General features: G+C 51.6%; 1 protein-coding gene across 7 annotated transcripts in view; it reads left to right on the plus strand.

The window, feature by feature from the left end:
* Dis3l2 (DIS3-like 3'-5' exoribonuclease 2) overlaps positions 1–19,109 on the plus strand; it is a 382,468-nt gene extending 363,359 nt beyond the window's left edge. For 5 of the 7 annotated variants that reach the window (XM_039083980.2, XM_063267518.1, XM_039083979.2 and 2 more), the window contains 7 exons: positions 13,028–13,211; positions 13,846–13,932; positions 16,061–16,208; positions 16,474–16,604; positions 16,718–16,822; positions 17,825–17,926; positions 18,622–19,109. In XM_039083980.2, coding sequence (XP_038939908.1) covers positions 13,028–13,211; positions 13,846–13,932; positions 16,061–16,208; positions 16,474–16,604; positions 16,718–16,822; positions 17,825–17,926; positions 18,622–18,762 — 898 coding nt within the window. In that variant the 3' untranslated portion in view covers positions 18,763–19,109. The remainder of the gene's footprint in view (positions 1–13,027; positions 13,212–13,845; positions 13,933–16,060; positions 16,209–16,473; positions 16,605–16,717; positions 16,823–17,824; positions 17,927–18,621) is intronic. The other 2 variants (NM_001109007.2, NM_001172159.1) reach the window with 1 other exon arrangement.
* Positions 19,110–22,450: the final 3,341 nt, after the last annotated feature.

A 22,450-nucleotide genomic window follows, 5' to 3' on the forward strand; every position in this document is an offset into this window, starting at 1 on the left:
AGCATGGAGTACTTTCCCCTTGTGTCCTTAACCTTGGCACGCCTCTGTTCCTTCTAAATCACCAGGTTCCTGTCTCCTCCATTTACTCTAGATGGCGTTCATAATGTAGGTTAAGAATCACTGATCTGGAATACAAACCAAATACCTTATGAACTTCAAGTTTTAGATTTTAGAACATTTTAAATTTCATATTTTTGTATTTGGGAGTCTATGCAAATATTCACAAATCTGAAAATGAAATCTGAAGCACTTCTGGTCTCAGCATTTCAGATAAGAGATTGACAGCCTGTGTGCTAATCATATTTATGGAATACTTAGCAGTGTCTTGGCCCCTAAGAGAAGAACTGAGGAACTGTCTACTCCTCTCTGGAATAACCTGAGATTCCACAGGCCCTGTGGGGTTCGCAGTGCCATCCCTGTACCCACTGAGTTACCATGACCAGAAAACCACTATTGCCATTGGGCTCTTGGGAGGTAAAGTTGCCATCCACATGAGGATACCCACTCCCCAGCCTCCACACCTACTACCATAGTTCTTGCAGTACCTTTCTGTTCAGGCAAGCATACCATGGGAGCCAAGCCAGTGCTGTTCAGACCCTCAGTAGAGTCATCCACAGCCAGGGAGATGCAGAATTCATCACAGAGAGCCCATATGCAGATTGTGTTACACATTAGACAGCTCTGTCCCACTGCTAAGCCTAGAAAAAAAAATGGCTCCACAAATGGCCCAGATTGCAAGAGGAGGATCCCTGGGAAATTCTACCATGTACCTCACAGATTAGAAGAATAGTCATTGTGTGTACTGTCACTCCAGTGTAAACCTCATTCCTTTGCTTGCCCAGCATGAGCCAAGCACTGTGCAGTGCATGGAAATAATAAAGGCTCAGAGAACCCACTGAGGAAGACAGACATATTAAATCAATATCCCTGACAAATACCTGAGAGGGGGCATGATGAGAGAAATGTCCTTGGGCTCAATCAGCTTAAGGTCAGGTAAGCAGTGTGGTGGGAACATGAGGTAGGAGCAACACAGGTCACCTAGCTGTGGCCAGGAAGCAGCAGATGGCAGGAGAAAGGGGTCAGGAACAAGATATAGAGCCCAAGAATCCCCATCACTCGACCCGAAGTGCCCTTTCTTCCTAAATACTCTGCCACCTTCCAAAACAGTGTCATCAGTAAGGAACCAGGCCTTCAACTCATGAACCTATGGGGGCATTTCATGTTCACACCATACAGGGTGACAAAGGAATTAGGATCGAGGCTCACAGAGATGCCAAGCCTCGGGCGGGAAGTACATGCACTGCCTCTCTCAACTGGGGCCTCATTTGACAGGCAAGTGCACTGTGAGCAGGTGGCAGATGGGAGCCTATATTTTGACATAGAGAGGACAAGAGTGGTGCCTAGGTGCTGCCAGGTGGGAAGGGCGAAGTGCCTATGCGAGGAAGTCGGGTGCAGTCCAGGCACATGTTGGGGAAGCCCAGAACTCGCTGGATGGGAACACGTCCATCTAAAGCACTCTGAACCCAGTTCATAAAACCATGGGTCAATATTTTTAAAGTCACATAACTAATGAGCTTTGCCAGACTCAACAGACCGCATCCCAGTGGGTGATAAGACAAGTGTTAGCGCAGAGGAAACAGCCCGGGTGGGAAGAGGCTTTTCTTAATCTGTTGGGTTTCGTGTTTATAGGAGAGCAGCTGCCCTTGGACAGGAGTATTCACTTATCAGGTCACCCACAAAGGAGGCTTACTTACCATGCTCACCCTGTTTGGGTTTAAGTAATAACTGTCTACAGACATGTAAAAATTTGATCAGGGCAAGTTCAGTAGGTCCCACCAGGCCTGCAGAAGCTGTCTCAGGTTCTGACTGCCAAGTTCATGTGCCTGTTGTCCAGCAGGAATAAGGAGAGAGAAAGCCGTGGAAACCCTAGCCTAGAAGACCCTAGCCTAGCCCCGAAGAGCTCTATTTTCACTCTTTAAAAATGTGTATTGTCTTTCACCCAGTATTTCTATAAAACAGCAGCAAATTATGATTCTAGTGTGGCTCATTTGGTCCCTGAACATTTCATCAGCATCTAGCTGGTCTCTGGAATCTCCAAAACCATTCAGGCCTAGATTCCCCACACCTTCCTTCCCAAGGGTCTGCAGAGGAAGCGGGGCAGAGGAGGGGGAAGAGCCAGGTCACATTGGTCACATTGGTCAGCCCTCATCAACTCCCTTACCAATCAGGAAAAAAAGCAAGGCACTGGTCCAACTAAGCTCCACGAATATGGCTGCAGAGGATGCTCTGTGAGTCCTCACTTCCAGCAGAGACTTTGTCAGGGCCTGGCAAACTCTGTCACCTCCTGAGTCCTATACTAAGATACCCAGAGGCCCCTTTTCACTCCTGCTAGCTTCTTGTGGGTTCAGTGACACAGATCTTGGCCCAGGCTGTACCTAGAGGCATTTGTCTCCCCATGAGGTTTATTGTTCTTACTCTCTGTTTTCTTGAGGCAAAAACAGCATGTGCAGAACGGTAAGGTGCTGGTCTTTATAAACAAAGCAAATAGTCTCAGGAGACTTAGAAAAAATTGCCATAGGCTCAAAGCTAACCTGGTCTATGTAGTATAGCAAGTTCCAGGCAATCTGGCCTACATGGTTAAGACCTCCACACCACCACCACCACCACCACCACCTTCATAAATTATATATTAATTATATATCATTATAATATTTTAAAGTATTTAGTGGCTGCTATGTCCTAGACACTGTTCAAGGTACTGGGAAATAAGGCAGTTGAGCTGTCTGAGCCACCCAGGTTAGTAGTACTAGCTAGCTGTGACTGGCCCAAAAGAATGAAGGGGTGGGAAGAACAGGAAAAAAAATCACAAGTAGGTGGGTGGAGCCCCCAAGCCAGGACTGCTGTAGACAGAGCAGCTGAGGGAACAAACTTACACGGGCACCACTGAGAGTTGATCCAACCACGGCTTGTCCATGAACTGGTGGGTTGGAGCAAAGCAAGGATGATTGTAGAAGCTGTACTCCAACCTAAGTGTGTCTAGTTCCAGGATGCCCCTCACCTGTGCCTTGGACTTGGGGAGCACGGGGGGAGGAGATTAGGGCTGGTGGTTCCCTAATGGTTTCCCAAAAGCTTATTTTAAATTCTGCCCCCATGCACGGTGGGGCTATGGCTTACTCAGATACAAGCTTAAATGTCAGCAAAACCATAAAGAGGATGAAAAAGAAGTATCATCTCCCTTTTACCCTCCAAAGACTGAAGCCAGTGGACACGGCCCTGGGCAGTTCACCTAGTGACTTGACAATTTAGACAGCTCTGACTATGTCCCTATGCCAGGATGCAGTCTGTCTGCTACTCCATCTGTCCTGGTCTTCCCCAGAGCCTCAGACCAGCAGACAGAAACCAGTTCATGCTTGGTTCTGGCTAGACCCATTGCAGGTGCAGAGTGCATCATGGGAAAGGGAAAGAGCAAGCAGCTCATCCCAGGGCTCCCTCCACTAATGTCTCTCCCTAGAGATACACTCAGGTTCCTCCCACAGCCTCTGCAGGCCTGGTCTTGTATTGCCCGACAGAGATAACCTACAATTCAGAAGGAGCACTCAGTTACTTCTAGTGTCCTCTTGATTGGTTGGAACCAAACAACACTGGGACACAGGCCATCCCTCAGACCCACAGGAGCAACCCTACCATGCAAATCTAGTTGTGCTCTGCCTCCAGCTTGGGGTGGGCTGCCTGGGTTAGTTAATACATTAACTTGCTTGGTAAAGGGGAAGAAAAGGTGACATTTAATAAAAAAAAAGAGGGCTGGAGAGATGGCTCAGCGGTTAAGAGCACCCGACTGCTCTTCCAGAGGTCATAAGTTCAATTCCCAGCAACCACATGGTGGCTCACAACCATCTGTAAAGAGATCCGATGCCCTCTTCTGGTGTATCTGAAGACAGCTACAGTGTACTTATATATAATAAATAAATAAATAAATCTAAAAAAATAAAAAAAAGAGTTTGAGGGGCTGGGCCAAGTGAGGCTTGAGTTCTTTGGGGAGCAGAAGCCCTGCAAGGATTGGATTTCATGTGCCATCCCAGAGCAGGGTTCTCCAAAGGGAATAGCTTGTACCTCCTTCCCTTAGCATAGCCACCCCAACTCCAGAAAGCCCGGTAAAGTCACAGCTGCAGGCCTTGGTGGGTGCCCCACCCAGATCCCAACCCTGCCACAGTCTGGCTCTAATCATCTTCATTAGCCTCTGAGACTCAGTTTCCCTCTGTGCACATTAAGACCCACAGTTTCTTCCTGAGAAAGGACTCACTTGTTGGGCTGGATGACAAAGCACACAGAGAGCTTGGCTGCACTCTCTTTTCCGTCCACCATTAGTGGCCTCACCACTCCAGGGTGGCCTTGGAAAACGGGGCCCACCCCCTAGCAGCCCAAGCAAAAGCATTTTCTTGAAGGTGAGCAAAGCACACTTTCGATAAAGCAGAGCAGCCTGAGCGCCCAGGAGTAACTGGCTCCCTCTCTCTTCTCTAGCTCTCTCTTGTAGTTGTGTGTGTATGAGAGAATTTGTGTGTTCTAAAACACCCTTCTCCTCTGAACATATTAACACCCAAATTCTAGCTTCAAAACCAAAGTTGATCCCTCCCAAAGTCAGAGGTGACACAGTTGGTTTCCCTGAGCTTATCCAAGCTCTGCCCTTGGGGCAGGTCTACAGGGTCAGGCTCCTCTACTTGGGTGTAAGAGGGAGCACTGGCCTTGGCTAGGAGTCTGAGCAGGGCCAAAAAGCTGTTGCAGGCAGGCAGTGGCTCCCTGAGGTGATGTGCTTCTGTATGCCTTGGCCACACCTCCTCTAACCCGCGGTTCCAGCTTCAGTGGAACTAGAGAAAGGCGTGTGTGTCAACATCATAAGAGAGCCAGCAAGGCCCAATTACCCTTCACTGCAAGGCCACACGGCACACCGCCTGGTTCTGCTTATGGGCCAGGGCTGTTGCCCACGTGCAGGCCTGCCCCGTGCCTCTGTGCAGAGCTAAGCCTTGGGAAGAGCAAGGCTTCGTGGCTAGCTTTACGCTGACAAAGGGCTTTCAGTGCTGTCAAAGGACTGAGAGCAATCCCTTCCCCCTCCCTACCACAGGCACTGGGCCTCCCTCTGGCAGGGCCAGAGGGCTGCACTTGGACGCCCAGCCTCTGGAGACTTCCTTTGAACTAGAAAAACATGGCTGAAACATGCTTCATTGCAGCAGGACTCCACTGCTGAACCTATAGAAAGGGCTGGAGTAGATTCAGCCCCACAGACTAGAAAACCTGGCTCTGGCCTCACCCACAAGTCCTGTTATGTCTGGCTCCAGAGACCTGCTCCTCTGGGGTTTTCCATGCCTGTGAACTAGGCCCCATTCATTTCCCTGTGGTTTTATGGGAACGTCCAAAATGTTGAGCAGGTTGCAGGGAGCCCAGGAGGAAAGGGGTCAGTGAAAGGCCCTAGCTGTGACGTGGGGTGGCCCTGTGGTCAGGCCATGGTGGGTGCCTTATCAGTCTGCTGCTGCCTCTCCTCCCCAGGTGCCCCTCCCATTCCCCTGAAGCTTGGCCTGCAGCAGCACCCCCTTCCCCACCCCCCAGGCCTCCACTTTCCAGCTCCCTAGCCACCAGCTCCACCCTGGCCTGGCCTCAGAGGGGAACTGCAACAAGATCTCTAAAGTTTCCCACCCCCAGCAGCTCTCAAGTTAGTGCTGGTCAGACCACTGACTTCCCATCACGCTCCATTCCCTTGCAGTTTTCCACCACACTACACTCAATTTGGGGCCGCTGAGAGAGCAGCGGGTCTCCGTGAGGGTGACTGCTGTCTTCCTACCTTGGGCTGCCGGGCTATAGAGAAGAGTCATGCTCCAGCACACAGCTCTAGTGAGAACCCAGCAGCTGCCTTCACAGCTACTGAGGAGCCCAAGGGCTCCTTAGCCCACAGTGAGGATGTGCCCATGTGGGGGAAATTTGGTTTTCAGAAGAAATGAATTTGAAACTAGCTGGGAGCAATTCTTATCAAATTTCCATGTTAGCAGTTTTCGCCAAGCGCTAATTGAACAATCTCTGTGAGTGGCCTAATTCCATTAGCATGAGATTCCCACAAAGTTGACAAGAGCCCTGGTGGCTGAGGGCAGAGAGGCTCTTCTGTCTCTCACTTGGTTTTGGTCTTTAAAAATGGATGCAGTTTCAGGTTTCAGCAATACCCAGACAGGTGCTCAGCTCTGGCCCTGTCGGCTTCAGTCTAAACAGCTCAGCTCCAAATCACTTCTGAGGCCACTTTGCAAGTAAGCTGGGTGTGAAGTGGCTGGGATTGATGCCTTTCTCTTCTGGGTTTGCAGGTAAAATGGATCTCAGGGTAGAACATCTCATAGGCCTCACCTCCCTTGCCAGGCAGTATTGAGAGGCCAGATGCAGAGGAGTAGAAAATAGGAAGGCAGAGTCTGAGGAGGATGAGTCTGGACAGGGCCTCTCTTATCACCACATCCCCACCTGAGGTGAGACCCAAAGTTAGTGCCAGCATCTCACTGTTCAATTAAGAAACTGAGTTCTTGGACCTGTTCCTGTCCTTGGGCCACAGTAAAGTAGCTATTCCTAGTGGGTACAGTACTTTCTCTTCTCTTCACTTCCCCAAAGGGCTTGACAGTTCCAAGGACAGTGCTCTGGGGCATCGTGCTAGATGAGGAGTCCAGAAAAATGTAGCATCTAGCCTCTTTGTCCCTGACTGGCTGGCTATAAGACTGAGCAAGGGTCCTCTCTTCCTGATAGCTGCAGCATGGTGTCAGATGAGTGCTGTGACCTCTAGGGTCTGTAAGGGACAGCATTAGCTGCTATGAGCCAGCCTTTCTATGGTTCCTGCAGGGAGTATGGTCAAGGCCTACAAGGCCCTTCCTCTGCCCTGACTTGGGAACTCAACCTGCTCTACAGGGAGATATAAGACAGTGACTCTCCCTCCCCTCCTCTTGACCTGCTGGATGGCTTTCTGCAGGCTTTCTCATAGCATGAGCCCCTGCCTCCTAGAGTACCTTCAGCTTGTCTGAAGATAATAAAAGGCCCCTGGCTGCCTTCCTTCTGTCACCGACTCTCACCAAAACTGAACGGAGCATTGCCTGCACTTGACTTATCATCCTTCCCTATTTTTCTAAACCATATTCCCCAGCCCTACCACCCTGGTGGCTTGCCTCTACTTGCCAGCCACAGGGTCCCTTACCTCTGCCTCTGCATCACTTTACCAGGGTCAGCCTGCTGCAGCTCCTCCATGTCCCTCTGCCTTGTTCTGCCACTGCCACCCTCTGTTCTGGCCTCCTGAGGGCCAGTGCACACGCCTTGCTCACCTGGCTCACTCAAGCCCTGTGCTGCTCTCTTACTACTTCATCCCTCATCCTAACTGACCCTGCTCTGTCCCCCACCCCCAACTGTTCCCACATGCTTATTTGAAACATCTTCCTTGCTCAGTAACCTTCCAGCTCCCAAGTAGGATCCAAGCCTATACCCTCAATTCCTGACTTTCCACCTAGAGTTTTGTGTTTCATCCTGGTTCCTTGGCATCCCTTGAAATGAGTCCTGCTGTGAGTGTATCTGTGAGGCCACAGCTAGAAAAGATGAGTAAGAAATCCAACAAAGAGACAGCTAGTTCTAAAGGCTGAAGCCTACCAGCCATTGCTATTGTAAATAACTCTGCTGCTGTGTATTAAGGAAGTAGTACTAACCATCAGTAGATGGGTTAGGGCCTGTAGAGAAAAGATCAGGAGACTTGGTGGCCCCAAATTATCAGCCTGCCTGGCAGTGAGTGTTAGGGAGTTAGAAGCACCTAGGAACCAAACAGAAAGGACAACAGTGATAGGGGCCCAACCTCCTGAACTGGAGCCTGATGCCATTGCTCCCAGTAGTTCTTCACTCTGTGCAGGTCGTTAACTATCACTCTGGGACTAGCACATGTACTACTAGGGATGGAGATGAGATAGAGCCTAGGACCAAGAAGCCATCGCAGTCACGAAGGCCTGGTGCTGTGATGGGGACCAAGAGGATGCTTACAGAGAGTTCCTCATGCTGTCTTCCAGACTGAGCGATAGCCAAAGAAAGCACTTGAACGAAGAGCAGCCCTGACACACTTGTACTCTGGGCTGTGGGAACAGTAATATGAAAGGACAGGAGCTGAAAGGACCTCAGAACTTCAGTACGGCTAGAGTAGGATGCAGCAGGGAAGAAGAGGGACGCAGTCCAAACACACCACATTGTTTTACCAGGTAGAGGAACTGCTGTCTTTAAACAGTGGTTCCTGCTGGAAGGGACATGACCCTGTTTGGTGTGAAGGCAACAGAGCAACAGGAAATGATGACCTGGAAACAGTGGTAACAGTGTGGTAGGAGAGCAAGGGACACTTCTGAAAGCTAGCCCAGATCCTAGAATTGGAGCATTTGAACAACTCTTGCATACCCTGTTGCTCTTTTTAAAAAAAGTAGTAAGGACAGGTGCCCAGACAAGAGGATGTCTAGCTAGGCCAGGGTAGACACACTGTAGTCTGTGGTACTTACTTAAGGCCAGGAACTTGATCACTGATTTCTGCTTGGTCAGCATGCCTGCCTTGCTCAGAGGCTTCTCTCCTAATCACTGTCTGATTCCTGTCAGGAGGCTGAGGCAGGAGGATTATAAGTTTCAAGCGAGTCTGAAAGACCTTCCATAGAGAAAGACAGTCTCAAAAAGTTATGTAAATAGTAGATAAGAAATACATTTAGGACACAAATAAATAAACATAGCCCAGTCTGGGTCCTCAGATGGTGGCACTGTGTCCAGCAGCTCCCTCATGGTTGTGTTGAGCATACTCACTTCCTAAGGTAAAGAATGCCTGTACTAATAATACATTGGCAGCTCATAGACCTCTGCATCTGAACCTTTCCCTCTAAGTGGTATTAGAACAGTTCTGGGCAGAAGCTGCCTTTCCTATGATATGGAATGTGCATCTCTGGTGCGTACTTATATATAGGCTGATTGTTGCTTGCCAGGATGTGAAGCCCTGGCTCAGCTGTTCCCTGCGATGAGAAGCAGCAAACCTGTCCGCTCTCCCCAGGCCTTGCAGACCCTGACAGCAGGTAGGGAGAGCTTCAAGAGAGGCTGTGGAGCTTTCGCCATGATGTCCGGGCAGACAGCCTCTTGTCACTGCACAGTCCCACCCAAGACCTCCAGAGTTATAGGCCCCAGTGGCTCAGGGCTCCAGATGCTCAGCAGATGCCAGGCCTGGGACTGAGGCCCCATCTCTGAGGGCTTGGCTTGCTGTTCTGGAAGGTGATTCTGGCTGTCAGCCATTCCTGAGCCCCTATTTAGAGCAGTTGTCAGGCAGTTGCTGGGCTCCAGCTAGCTCCCCATCCCCAGGAGGGCCGAGTGATCTCATGCCTATGTGATGCTGTCACTGGGGAGGAGGTGCCCTAAGACTGAAGACAGGTGCCCAGACTAGAAGGAGAGTCTAAGCCTTGGCAACCCAGACAGCCCTCCCTCGGACACTTTCCCAATCCCATTCCCTAATGTGCTCCAGCCTGGTTCATGCCCTGGGTTAGCACAGGCATCATTTGAGTTTGTCTCCAAGCTTTTGTATGAGACTTTGCCCCTCTCCCCACAAGAGAGTAAAGATCAGATCCATGAGCTTACTTGCCAGAGGCCCCACAGCCAACCAGTTTATCAGAACCCTCAGCCCAAAGACAGCTTTGGCTAAGAAAGAAACAGCAACTGGGACACCAGGGACCCCCTGAACTTTGGGCCACAATTTGTAAACTCTGAGGCTGTTCTTGCCCAGTTCTTGGGTTCTTTTTTTTTTTTTTTTTTTTTGGTTCTTTTTTTTTTCGGAGCTGGGGACCGAACCCAGGGCCTTGCGCTTCCTAGGCAAGCGCTCTACCACTGAGCTAAATCCCCAACCCCCAGTTCTTGGGTTCTAAGTGACTTCTGCCACGTCCCAGGGCTGGGAGGGAAGAGTCTGATGGCCCCCTGCTGATCACTGTGAGAAGTGCACAAGGGTAGACAGGTGCCAGCAGGGGCCTTTGCTAGGTGAGAGGAGGGATCTGGGCACCTCTCCGTGGGGTGATTGCCCCACAGGGGATCTTAAGCTCAGTGGCGTTCTGACTGCCACTGGCATGGCCATGTCTCAGCCTAGCAGTCCTGGGGTTCCACTGGGGTCCATCTTCAGATCCTAAGCCTCCTGGGAGTCAGGGAGCTCCAGGGCCACAGCATCTGCTGGGTCCTTTGTGGTGGGCACATGCTTGCTCCCTCCCCTTCCACTTGCAGGTGTAAGAGGACTTTAAGGGCAAGGTGGGGGAAAAATGGTCCCCACAGCCACCGTAGAAGCACCCAGAGGTGAGGACTTACTGCTGTGCCATCCTCTTAGTTGGTGACAGGTTTTCAGTTAATGCTTTGCTCTTGCCAAAATGTTGTGAAGAATTCCTGGGCTGATGTCTTAACTCAGAGGGAGAGAGGAAGGGAAAGACAGATGGACAGAGGGAGGGAAAATGGACAGATGGACAAGGACTGCTAATGGGAATGGGAACTGCAGACACCAAGGTGCTTGAGCTAGGCCAGCCTATGCAACCAGAGTCATGCCAGACTGTGGTCAGGGTTAGACATGCAGCTCTTTTCTCAAGGCCTTCGGCAGCTTAAGGGGCTGTGCAGATGTCCAGGGAAGATAAGTAGTAGGGTCATGGTCACTGGAGAAGCTGCTTCCCTGGAGTCTTCTCACGCCTGTTTCCCATAGTGTCCCCTCCTTCACCCCATTCCTCTCGTCTCCCTACATGAGCTCATGAGGAGTTCCTGTGGACCAGGAGTCTGGCTCATCCCAAAATAGTCTCTGACCTGTAGGTGGGGGCATGGAGGAGGGCCCCCATCCTGAGCCATTAGCCCAGCCCCGCTTCTGCCTGCCTGCCAGACTTATCCTCATAGTCCTGGTGTGGGGTCCTGCTGCCACCTGCCGGCCTCACTGATAAACTGCAGTTCTAGCTCAACCCTGGGATTACAAGGAAGAGACTGTGTGCTCTGGTCCACAGGGATTGAGACTGCAGAAAGAGAAAAGGCCTGGAGACCTGCCTGACTCCCCATAGTAATGCCTGTTGAGTAGTCAAGTCCACAAATGTCTGGGCATTTGTGTAACAGTCTGAGCAGGAACAGACTGCATCCCCAAGTTCTGGAGGCTGAGGCAGATGTGCTCGTCATTTTTATGGTGGCTGGGAAGACGGGAAAGTACCACTGTGTCTTAGTTGATATTCCTTCCTAATATCTGGCCCAGAACACATGTTTCCTCTGCCTTTACACCAGCCCAGTGATCAGATGTTAGCATCATCTTACTCTGGGAAGGAAGAATAGGAGAGGTCTGTGATTCACTAGGGGTACCACAACAAGATTGTGGTAGAACCAGAATTCAAACTGTGTCTCAGAGACTTGATGGTCAGTGATGGTGATTGGCAGGTACTGACTGATAAGCACAAGAAGAGGTTGGGTACTGAGACGAAGGGTAATGGCCTAAAAAGCTCTGACTACAGGCTAATGGGCAGCACAAAGACTTCTCTTCTTGAGCTGAGTCTAGTTGTCCATGACAGGAGCCAAGTGTGCCCAGACCCCATGACAGGAGCCAGGTGTGCCCAGACCCTGTGATAGGAGCCAGGTGTGCCCAGGTCCTCTTGTCAGGAGCCAGGTGTGCCCAGGTCCCCATGACAGGATCCAGGTGTGCCCAGACCCTGTGATAGGAGCCAGGTGTGCCCAGGTCCTCATGACAGGAGCCAGGTGTGCCCAGACCCTGTGATAGGAGCCAGGTGTGCCCAGGTCCCCATGACAGGAGCCAGGTGTGCCCAGACCCCATGACAGGAGCCAGGTGTGCCCAGACCCCATGACAGGAGCCAGGTGTGCCCAGACCCTGTGACAGGAGCCAGGTGTGCCCAGGTCCTCTTGTCAGGAGCCAGGTGTGCCCAGACCCTGTGATACGAGCTAGGTGTGCCCAGGTCCCCATGACAGGAGCCAGGTGTGCCCAGGCCCCACCTGGTGTGGCCTTCACTGCTAAGGCACTTACCTAGTCTTTGTAGAGAAAGCACTGCAAATAGGCACCCAGGCAGAGCAGAGGCAAGCTTCCTCACAGCAGGCCCAGTCTGGGAGGAGGAGCACCCCCTTCTATATGTCTGATTTTCCTTCCAAGAACTTGTCTAGATCACAGGTCTGACCAAGCAACACTAATCAACCTCCAGTAGGGGGATTTATCCTAGCCTTTCTCAGATACTGCCAAACTCTCTGAGGTGTCTCCTCTAAGCTGAACAAGGTCTCTAATGGCTCTTGCCTGCCCAGGGAGCAAGCTTTTCCACACAGGACATTCTGAGTACAGTAGTATCAGGGTGTACACTCCCTTCCTGAAAGACTTCATTGTCAATCCACGTATCTCACCAAGGGAGCCCCAAGGGTCAGGGGAGAATAGCATGAGACCTGCCTGCCCAGGCTTGAAATACGGGTAACGAACTTCAGGGCTGGTTGACGCTAACTTTGCCTGGCTTCCCAGTCTTGGCGCACTTCCTCCATCTTCCATCAGGCCCTGCTTCTTCTCACCAGGGCCTTGACATGTTTTCATCTTCCTATTCAGCTCTTTATCCACATGTGCTTACTTACAGTACAGCTACTTACGGTAATTCTAATCTCACTGAAGCAAAGGAAAATAGAATGCTAGTTCTTACAAGTGAGCCCCAGAGGAAGCCTGGCCAGTCTTTTTACCAGAGATCTTTACTGTGCACCATCTCTGGACCAGGCATGACCTGAGAGCATCCCCATTCAGTGAGAAATGAGACAGGAGACCACACACATCACCAAAGTGAAAGTCATTACTGACAAGTTGACTCTGGGAAAACCTGACCTTGGAGATGAAAGAGAAAGAGCTAGAAGAACCAGTTAGATCAGGTCGCAGGAAGGTTCTTACACTGAGAACTAAGGTGTAAGAGAACCAGCTGAGCAAAAGCTTGGGACAAGGACAGTGTCACCTGCCTCCAGGGTCCCTCTAGTTACTATCCATCTCCCACAGGCTTGTAGAGGAGTTCATGCTCCTGGCCAACATGGCAGTGGCCCACAAGATCTTCCGCACCTTCCCTGAGCAGGCCCTGCTGCGCCGGCATCCCCCACCGCAGACGAAGATGCTCAGTGACCTGGTGGAGTTCTGTGACCAGATGGGGCTGCCCATGGATGTCAGCTCTGCAGGGGCCCTAAATGTGAGTGCTGGTGGGCAGGTAATGGGAAGCCCTTCTTGGAGAAAAGAGATGAAAGCCAAGAAGTTTGGCTGGTGGTGACTTCTCTGCCCCCATTTAGTCCCTCCCTGTTTACCCAGGTCTTCCCTGCAGTAGAGAAGATGGATTCCACTAGGGGCAATCTCTATTATCAGGTCTATACCAAAGGAGACTACTCAAGGTGTAAGCACTGGCATGGCCTCTGGCAAGGACTGGACTGATCCTTAAGAGCTAGGATAACTGAAAGCGAGTTTTTCTTAGAGGAAAGCTTTTCACATGTTCCCTTCTCAGAGCTAAGCATATAGGGCTGCAGAACCAGTGTCCTTGCCCATCCCACCAAAAGGAGACCTCCCACCCATGTTCCAAGATGGAGGTGGGTGTGAAGTGGGCAGAGGATTCCTCTAATCAAGAGCTGGCCTACTGGGTAAGCACAGACTTAGGCCCATTGTATGACACAGACTATGGATCATTGTACCCTGCAGGTGGTCAACATGGCCCATGGCCTGGGAACCCGTCTCTACCTCCCCAAATTTGGGATCAGATACTTAGCAGTAATGAGCCTCAAGCCTGTTCCCAGGCCTGACCATATCTCATACAGGTTTCTGGGGTTTACTTCTAGAAAAGCCTGACCAACACATTTGGAGATGACAAGTACTCTCTGGCCCGGAAAGAGGTGCTCACCAACATGTACTCCCGGCCCATGCAGGTAAGGAGGGTCACACAGTCCCTGATCCCAGTAGTAATTATAACTCTGGCTGGCAAGAACCATGTGTACAGAGCACACTGCTGTCTTGCTCTGCTCTGGATAGAGAGGAACTGAGGAACACTATCTGGCAAAAGAAGCTGCAGTCACACCTGGGACAGGCAGGCACTGAGCTCCAGAAGAATTGATCCTATGTGCTCAAAAGCATGTTCCATCTCTCAAGAGCTGTATGGCCTGTGGCTGCTAGAGACCCCAGGCAAGAGAAAAGGTCTCTACCTTTACTGTAGCTACAGTCTGGCCAGGAGAATCAGTCTTCCTAAGCCTGGGCCCATGTCCCCAAGCAAGTGACAGCTATGAGATGAGCAGATGGGCTGGTTCCTAGCAGCCTGTCACAGCCCTCCAGCCTGCACTGCAGTCCCTGCAGGGCCTAAGCATCCTGGAGATGGGAGCCATCTCAGGAGATTGGCAGGTCAATTGGAGCTACAGGTACTAATGGGGTCAGTTGTGGGCCCCAGCATTTGCCAGGGCAGTGGCAGGCCATTTTTCAAGGGTCAGTCACTCTCAGCAGGTTCAGTCTGTTCATGAGAGTCAGGTAGCCTCAGCCAGCCACAGCTGATTTATTTCCCGATAACTCCTAGTTCTACTAGGAATGGAGCCATCAGGGCCATTTGGGGACCTGGCTGCCTGTTCCCTGCTCCCAATCTCCACTGCCTGTTCCCCACCCTGCCACCTACCCTAGACAGAGCACACAGGACCTTAGGCTGTGCCCTGTACGGTGCTTCTGCCCCCAGGATTCTGATGGCAAGGACAAAGTGACAAGTGACAGGGACAGGTCAGGGCACAGCAACAGCAGCACAAAAGTGAGGAGTGAGGACTGGTTCCCAAGAAAGCTGCTGAAACAGGACGCTAGGTTGCCCCAGTGGTCTCTAGCCACTGCAGAGAAGCCATGATTGTTGCCCTGACCAGAGATAGCTACACTGACCAAAAGACCCTGGGCCCCTTTCCTCTTCACCCTAGCCTTTCTCAGGAACTGAGCCACCACTGAAACAAAGACAAACATGACTTCTTACTTACGAAGACTATGCCCTCTTTCTCCAGCAGCTTGCTCCAGATGTAGCTCAAGATCCAGCAGGAAACTACACTCTGAATTCTAGGGCTATGTACATGGAGTGGCCAGAGAAAGCTGTCGTTTGGCCAGGCACTCTGGAGCTTTCAGAGGAGTGAGCATCTTTCTAGACAGCAGCTGCTGATTCCAAGGGCCATGGCAGGGTTGAGGCCAGCTAGGTTGTTCTGAGGGTTACAGCAGCTCAGTGGTTCCTTTCCCTCAGGTCTCTTAGACCTGTGCATCACCTTGGACAGTTGTTCAGAAGCAAACAGATGCAGGCTTGCAAGCTAACAAGCTGCCCCCTTGGCTGACATATGCTAGAGCACTGTGGAACTTGGACTTGTGGCAAGTGTGACAGTCAACTGAGAAGAGATCAGGGCAGAGGGAATGGGGTTGGCTCATCAGAGGCTGAGTTGCTCCTACGGCTGTTCTCCCTTGGGATTGGCATCTTCTTGTGCTGGCCAGGGATATGCAGCCTCCTCAGCTTCTGCTCGTGTCTCCAGAAGACAGTTCACAGCCCTGGGCCAACATGGCCATGTTTTCCTGTCTGCAATTATCTCAACCCAGGCTGGCTGCTCAGACCCATCCTGAGGAGAACTGGTCCACAGCAACTCCTCTGCATCATTCCTGGTAGGGACTCAGCAGCCACAGGCCTTAAGGAGGAAGAGCCCTTGCACAGCTGCCCTGGTGGCTAGTGCCACAGTGCTAGAGGCCACTCAGCATCCTGAGGGCTCCCAACATCCCATACCCAACAGAGGCATAGCTTTCTGAGCTGTTCGAGCATTGCCCTTATGGATGGAGCCCTGGCAGACCCTAGGCATGATTGGCATGTATCCTGAGTGGGAACAGGGTCTCCACGGCAGCTGCTGAGATCCGCTTAAGTAGAATGGCCCTAGCCAAGAACCTGGCTGGCTTTGATCAGCTGCCTAAAGCTTATAGGGAGGTGCATATCTACCTTGCCATGGGCCAAGCTTGGGTCTCACCACCCAGCAGACCCAGCCAGGCTTAGTCCCGCTCTCCCTCCAGATGGCACTGTACTTCTGCTCTGGGATGCTGCAGGACCAGGCGCAGTTCCGGCATTATGCTCTCAACGTTCCCCTCTACACACACTTCACCTCTCCCATCCGCCGCTTTGCTGACGTCATAGTGCACCGCCTCCTGGCTGCTGCTCTGGGTAAGGGACATGACTCTGGCCTGGGAAGAACTTTGCTGGTCAATAGTTACCCACTCTCAGAGTAAGTGACCATATTACTGTGATCATGGACACGCCAAGGGACAGAGAACCCTAAGTCTGAACACTGTCCATCCACGCCCAAATGATGGAAGCTTTAGTAAGACTAATTGCAAGCCTGGGACCATAGTTGGCCCCAGAGCCCTTCCCTCAACACACAACCTTCTCCAATACCCGCACCAGCAACCCTGGTCACCTTCTCCCCCAGGCTACAGTGAGCAGCCAGATGTGGAGCCTGATGCCCTACAGAAGCAAGCCGACCACTGCAATGACCGCCGCATGGCCTCTAAGCGTGTGCAGGAGCTCAGCATTGGCCTCTTCTTCTCAATTCTAGTAAAAGTGAGTGTCCAGCCTGGCCCCTTCTTCTTCCCCTTTCTCCACCCTCCTGTGTATGGAGCACCAGTGCAGGCCCTCCCTGGGAGGATGCTATGGCTAGAGCATTGTTCCCACAGGAGAGCGGCCCCCTGGAGTCTGAAGCCATGGTGATGGGTGTCCTGAACCAAGCTTTCGATGTGCTGGTACTGCGCTTTGGGGTACAAAAACGCATCTACTGCAACGTGAGTGTCCCTGGTGTGCGTGGGAGGCATGCACCTACAGGCAAAACCAAACACTAAAGGACTTAGCATACTCTATTCCCTGCCATTTCCCTTGTTGGGAAAATATGCCCCTGGCCCAGAAAAGCCCGTGATAGTTTCACAAGCATAGATGGTGGGATTAAAGAGACCCCTGCTGTCCCTACCCATAAGCTATGCAGGAGTGTTCACTGGCATGTGGCAATAAAGGATCCAGAGCCCAGACCCCAAGTAGACCCACCTGGGACAGGACCTCAGGCCAAGGGTCAAGTCTGAACTCTTCCCTAAAAACCCAGGCACTCAGAACAAAACCGGGATTGCAGGGACCTGGAATGTTTTTATAGAAACATAGAGAAGGAGAAGCCAGAGGATGGCCAGCACTGCCCTGAACACTGTGAAGCCTGTCCTGCCTTGGCTTCTTCCCTAGGTGACAATTTATTCAAAGTCCTCTTGGTGCCTTCTGTAATGTCACTTGGGGGGCTTCATTTTAGCTGCTCTATAGTCACCAAGTAACCACTTGGTTCCTGCCCCTAGCTTTGAACTCCTTCCACACACCAGGGAAGTGTGGAGCCTTGCACTGGAAGAGAAATTCATAAAAACAGCAGAACAGGAAAGGGCCAAGTGCAGCCAAACCCATCAGGCACCTGTGGTTCATGCAGCAGGACGGGAGTCAGATCTGGGTCAGCTCTGTAGTTACCGGGCTCTCACCTGCAGGTAGCTGAATACACCTAGGCAGATCTCTTCTCTCCCCTACAGTCACCACCCTCCCAAATTGTCCCTTGGTCCTGGGTCACCTTCAGGTTCTACTTTGGCCAAAGTTGACTTGACTGAGATGGACCAGGGATAGGGTGGCCCATGTCTCTGGCCAAGCAAGCAGCTGCAGTAAGGTAGCGGGTACAAAGTCTCCCTCCAGCCAGTCAGAAATAGGTCAGGGCAGAGGGAGCATCTGAAGGCCACAGCCTGAGGTTCTGGTGTGCACACCCCCAGGCACTGGCCTTGAGGTCCTACCACTTCCAGAAGGTGGGGAAGAAGCCAGAGCTCACTCTTGTTTGGGAGCCAGATGACCTTGAAGAGGAGCCAATACAGCAGGTCAGTCCCCTACTGTGTCCCTAAGCCCACCTCTGTCTCAAATATGTGCCTCTAGGTCCTTGTCTGCCCCTCATTTCTCCCCAGGACCACAGGCTCTCCTGTGGGATTCCACGGTCCCCAGCTGAGGCTTAGACTGCCAGGTTCTATATGGGAGCACCCACTAAGGCAGTGCTTCTCAACCTTTCTGATGCAGCGACCCTTAATACAGCTCCTCGTGTTGTGGTAACACCCCCTCCCCAGCCATTAAATTATTTTCATTGCAGCTTCATAACTATAAGTTTGCTGCTATTATAAATTATAATGTAAATATTTTTGGAGATTGAGGTTTGCCAAAGGGTCTTGAACAACAGGTTGAGAACCACTGCTCTATAGGTAAAGACAGGCACTGTCCCACTCCCCTGAACATAACTTCAGAATTTTTGAGAAGCTAATCAAAGCTTCTTATATCCCTCTTGTTCCAAAGGCTGGCCCAGCCCAGCCTAGCCCAGCCCATTCTCTTGATCCTTGTGAATGGCCACTGAATAACAAGTGTCTGCATAGAGCCTTGAAGCCACTGGTCTTCCCATACCCCATGACTCCCATTTACAGATAGGCAACATAGGCTTGGGGAAGTAAGTGAGCCTCAGTAGTCAGCTTGGCTTTGGTTGCAAGCCCTTACCTGCCCTGTCCTCTCCCTGTTCCTGGCTCTGCTACAGGTCATCACCATCTTCAGCCTGGTGGATGTGGTCCTGCAGGCAGAGGCCACAGCCCTCAAGTACAGTGCTATCCTGAAGCGACCAGGCCCGGAGCATTCCCTGGGTCTGGAGAAGGAGTCTGATGAGGAGCCTGAGGACTGAATGCTAGCCCAAGCCAGGCTTGTGCCTGCCCTACCCTGCTGGCTTTTAGGAATAGGACCTTCTGACACCAAAGGGGATTTTTAATTTGGTTTTTAACAACTCAGGGGTTTGTTTTTATTTTTTTTTCATTTTATTTTACTTTTGCTCAATTTTTAAATGAACTGGAAGGTTAGGGGTCAGGGCAGGGAATGCTGAGGCTTGGCCAGTGCTTCCCTGAGAAGAGAGAATCCCAGTCCTCCTGGGCAGGCAGCCCCGCTTCTACCAGGCGACCCACTGCCCTTCCCTGCCCAGGAAACAGGGGGTTTCAGCAAATCAGTGTCATGGAATAAAATCAAGTGTGAATTGCAGTCTGTGTGGATGCCACGGGGAAGCATGGCAGCTGGGTGGCCTGTGCACCAAGGGCAAGGGGCTCCCTAGGATCCTCCTCACAGCTGAGCTGGGGTCATCAGCTCGGGACCTTCCTGCCAGCTTCAGGGTGATGCACGAGCCATGTGTGGCAGATTGATGCTGCAGCCTCCTTCTTAGCTGATTAAAAATGTAATTAGTATGCACAGCAGGGAGCTGCCAGTCACCCTGTGCATGTGGCTGTGGCCAGCCCTCCCCACCCTTCCTCTGTTGCCAACCCATGGGATGTGGGGAGGTGGGTACTACCTCTGCCTCTTGTATATCATAGGCCAAAACTCCCAGCAGCCCTGTTCACAGATATGAGTAAGGTACCTCGATACCTGCAGTTTCAAACCTGTACCCAGCATGGATATGCATAGAAGGAGGCCTTCCAGAAGGCCAGAGGACTTCACACCAGATCCACCTGACCCCGCCACCTACTTAGCATCCCAAGTACTAGCAAATCCTACCCTCATGACCATTAGGCAGCCTCTTCCTTAGGGAACTGGACACAACCTATTCTCCTTTCACCAAACTGGAAAAGTATGAATTGGCTTCAAAAGCAACTAGAATCTAGGAGGAAAAGTAAAGCAACCAACGCCCTGTTCCCTGTGGCAGCAGGATTAACAGACCCATCTGATATGGTTATGGTGATTTTCCTCAAAAAAGATTCTGTGGAGTCCCCTGGCAGGTTCATTGCAGTGAGTGACTGGCAAGGATATCACAGCCCTAGGATGGGCTGTTGTCTGATGAGAGCAAAGACACCCCACCTGCCCTGGGCTCCTTGCCTTCTTCAATACCTTGTCAGCCTCAGCCTTCAGCTGCCCATCCTCCCACGCCTAGGATTTCCTTTCTGCTCTCTTTCCTAGACCAACAGATTAGTGAGGGATAGTGGTCCAGTAACTGGGTAAAGAAGAGTCTGATACCTTCCTAGTCCTGGATCTCCAGCCTGACAGCCCATCCCTCAAATCTGAGAAGCAGCAGCTTCTCTGGTCTGCCAAGCCCGGGCTTCCATTCCCTCCTCTCACTGCCTCCCACAGAACCCTTAAGGAAGCTGTGCTGAGTACTCGGTTCTCTCAAGACACAGAAGGGGCTGAGACACCACCTCCCTAACCCCCATGAGGAGCAGCTGACCGGTCAGTAAGGACAATTTTTGCAGCCTGGACTTGCTTAGAGAGCAGGTGCTGGACTAGAAGCTTGTACAACAGGCTTGCTTCACCTCAGATTAGACATCATATCACTGAGAACTCCTGAGACCATGGCAGTCCTGGGTTGCCCCAACCTATCTGACAAATGGAAGTCTCAGTTCTCCCTTTGAGGGGTTGCAGCCAGTCTGCACCTGGCCAGGACTAGACCCTTCTGTCCTCTTCTGTTGCCTCCCAGTGACTCTGTCATCTATCTTCCCACAGCACAAAAGCTGAATCACTTCTCTTCCTGTTTATTCACTCAGCACTGATGAGTGCATTGATGAACTTGTGTCCATACACCTCTCAGGTGGCAGTTGGCACCGCACACTAAGGGCACTGTTGGCAAAAGAGATGACAAGAAACAAAACCTCATCAAAAGAAGTGCTCATTCATTCAGCTGTCCAAGACACCTGCCTGCCACTGGGCTGAGGCATAGGGCACAGAGCAGGTCACTGGCTTTTCCTCAGGGGCCCTTCAGGTCCACATGGAAGAAAGAGACACAATCTCACTCTATGACTGGGGTCTCGAAAAGCAGGCAATGAACATGTTCCCAGGGGAAGATGGAGCAGGCTTTGGGCCCAGCATGGATGAGGGAGTTAAGGCAGGAGCTTGTAACCTGCCCTCCTGGGGAGAAAGGCTGACACCCTCCACAGGCCTACTTAGCAAAGAGCCCTGGCAAGGACCTCAGTGGGCCTGGGATGACAACCCACAGGAAGCTGGAGCACAACGCACTAGAGGCACGGTAAGACAGGGAGCTGGTGCCAGGCAGAGGCACCCCAGATATCTACCACAGCCACCAGTGAGGATACCCACTGCACCACCATGCCAGATACCCACTAACGTATCGAGCGAGGGCAGTCCAGGTAAGAGGAGGAAGGCCTGAGAGGGGGAGACATCCAAAATCCTGGAGTGGGTGGTCTCCCAAAATTGGGGCAGCATGGGCACAGTGGGAGCAGTAGAGACCAGAGGAGGCTTCTGCTGTGATGGGCTGGCCTGAGAAGAGGGTTGAGCCATAGGGCACCGCTGACTCAATTGGGGAAAGAGCCACCATGTGTGGAGCAGATGAACCATGGGAAGAGGATGCTCTTCTGGAGGGCACGCAGGGCAATCCAAGAGCCTTAGAAGCCAAGTGGGCAGAGTGGGGCTTGGCTGGGCCAGATCTCCTCCTTTAAAGGTTATTAGTTATGATTTCTGAAGAATACAGGACATCCACTCTCACTACCTCCCCAAGACCACCAAAGGCACCAGGGAGCTTATGTTCGGGAATTCATTGCAAGGGGAGTGAAAATAGAGGAGGATGTTACACTGGAAGCGGAGAGTGAGCAAACAGTCCCTGTTAGACTGGAGAAAGGCAGGTACCAGGCCATCAACAATGCAGAGCAGCAAGCTGCAGTACTGCACAGCATCCAACAAGCCTGGGCTGCTCTGGGCTGGGGGTGGAGAAAGATGGCTACAGAAGCCAATGCTGTCACTGTGGTAAATAAACTGCTTCTTCCACACATCAGCAGGCAAGAGAGCTATGGTTGGAGAGTTAAGCTGAAGCTTTCTGGATTGCAGCCACCAGGCCTGGTAAAGTCTCCTGTGCCTAGGACCCCATGAGATACAGACACCACAGCCCCAGCCCCTCTGCTGCAGGATCTGGTCAGCCCTGAGGACTCAGCAGCCAGGCAGGAGATTGGAAACATTGTCCCTGGGGACCTCCTGTCCCCACATGAAATACAAACTTGGCAGCAGAGGTTCCCCAGAGATATCCCAGCCAGGCTTCTCCTGGGGAGTCAGCCTGCCAAGTCCCTAGGGTACTTGGGCTTCTAGTCACTTAGTGAATCCTATCTGTAAATAGAAATAGCCAAGGGAACTTCTTTTTAAAGGGAAAAGAAGTTCTATGGAGAAAACAGATCACATGGGGAAAATGAAGTTATCACTGACATTTTCAAGGAAACAAGAGCCAAACAAGGGCTGATGCTAGACACAAAAGGAAGGGTGGGTGAGGTAGCCCAGCCAGTAAAGGCACCTGGCACCAAGCCTGCCACCACGAGTTCAATCCCAGGACCTGCATGGTCCTGGTACTCGTGGGCCAGAGCTGTGCTTCAGCAACAGCCAACCGTGGTTGCTATGTA

Source organism: Rattus norvegicus, chromosome 9, assembly GCF_036323735.1.
Source record: "Rattus norvegicus strain BN/NHsdMcwi chromosome 9, GRCr8, whole genome shotgun sequence".
Classification (NCBI taxonomy): domain Eukaryota; kingdom Metazoa; phylum Chordata; class Mammalia; order Rodentia; family Muridae; genus Rattus; species Rattus norvegicus.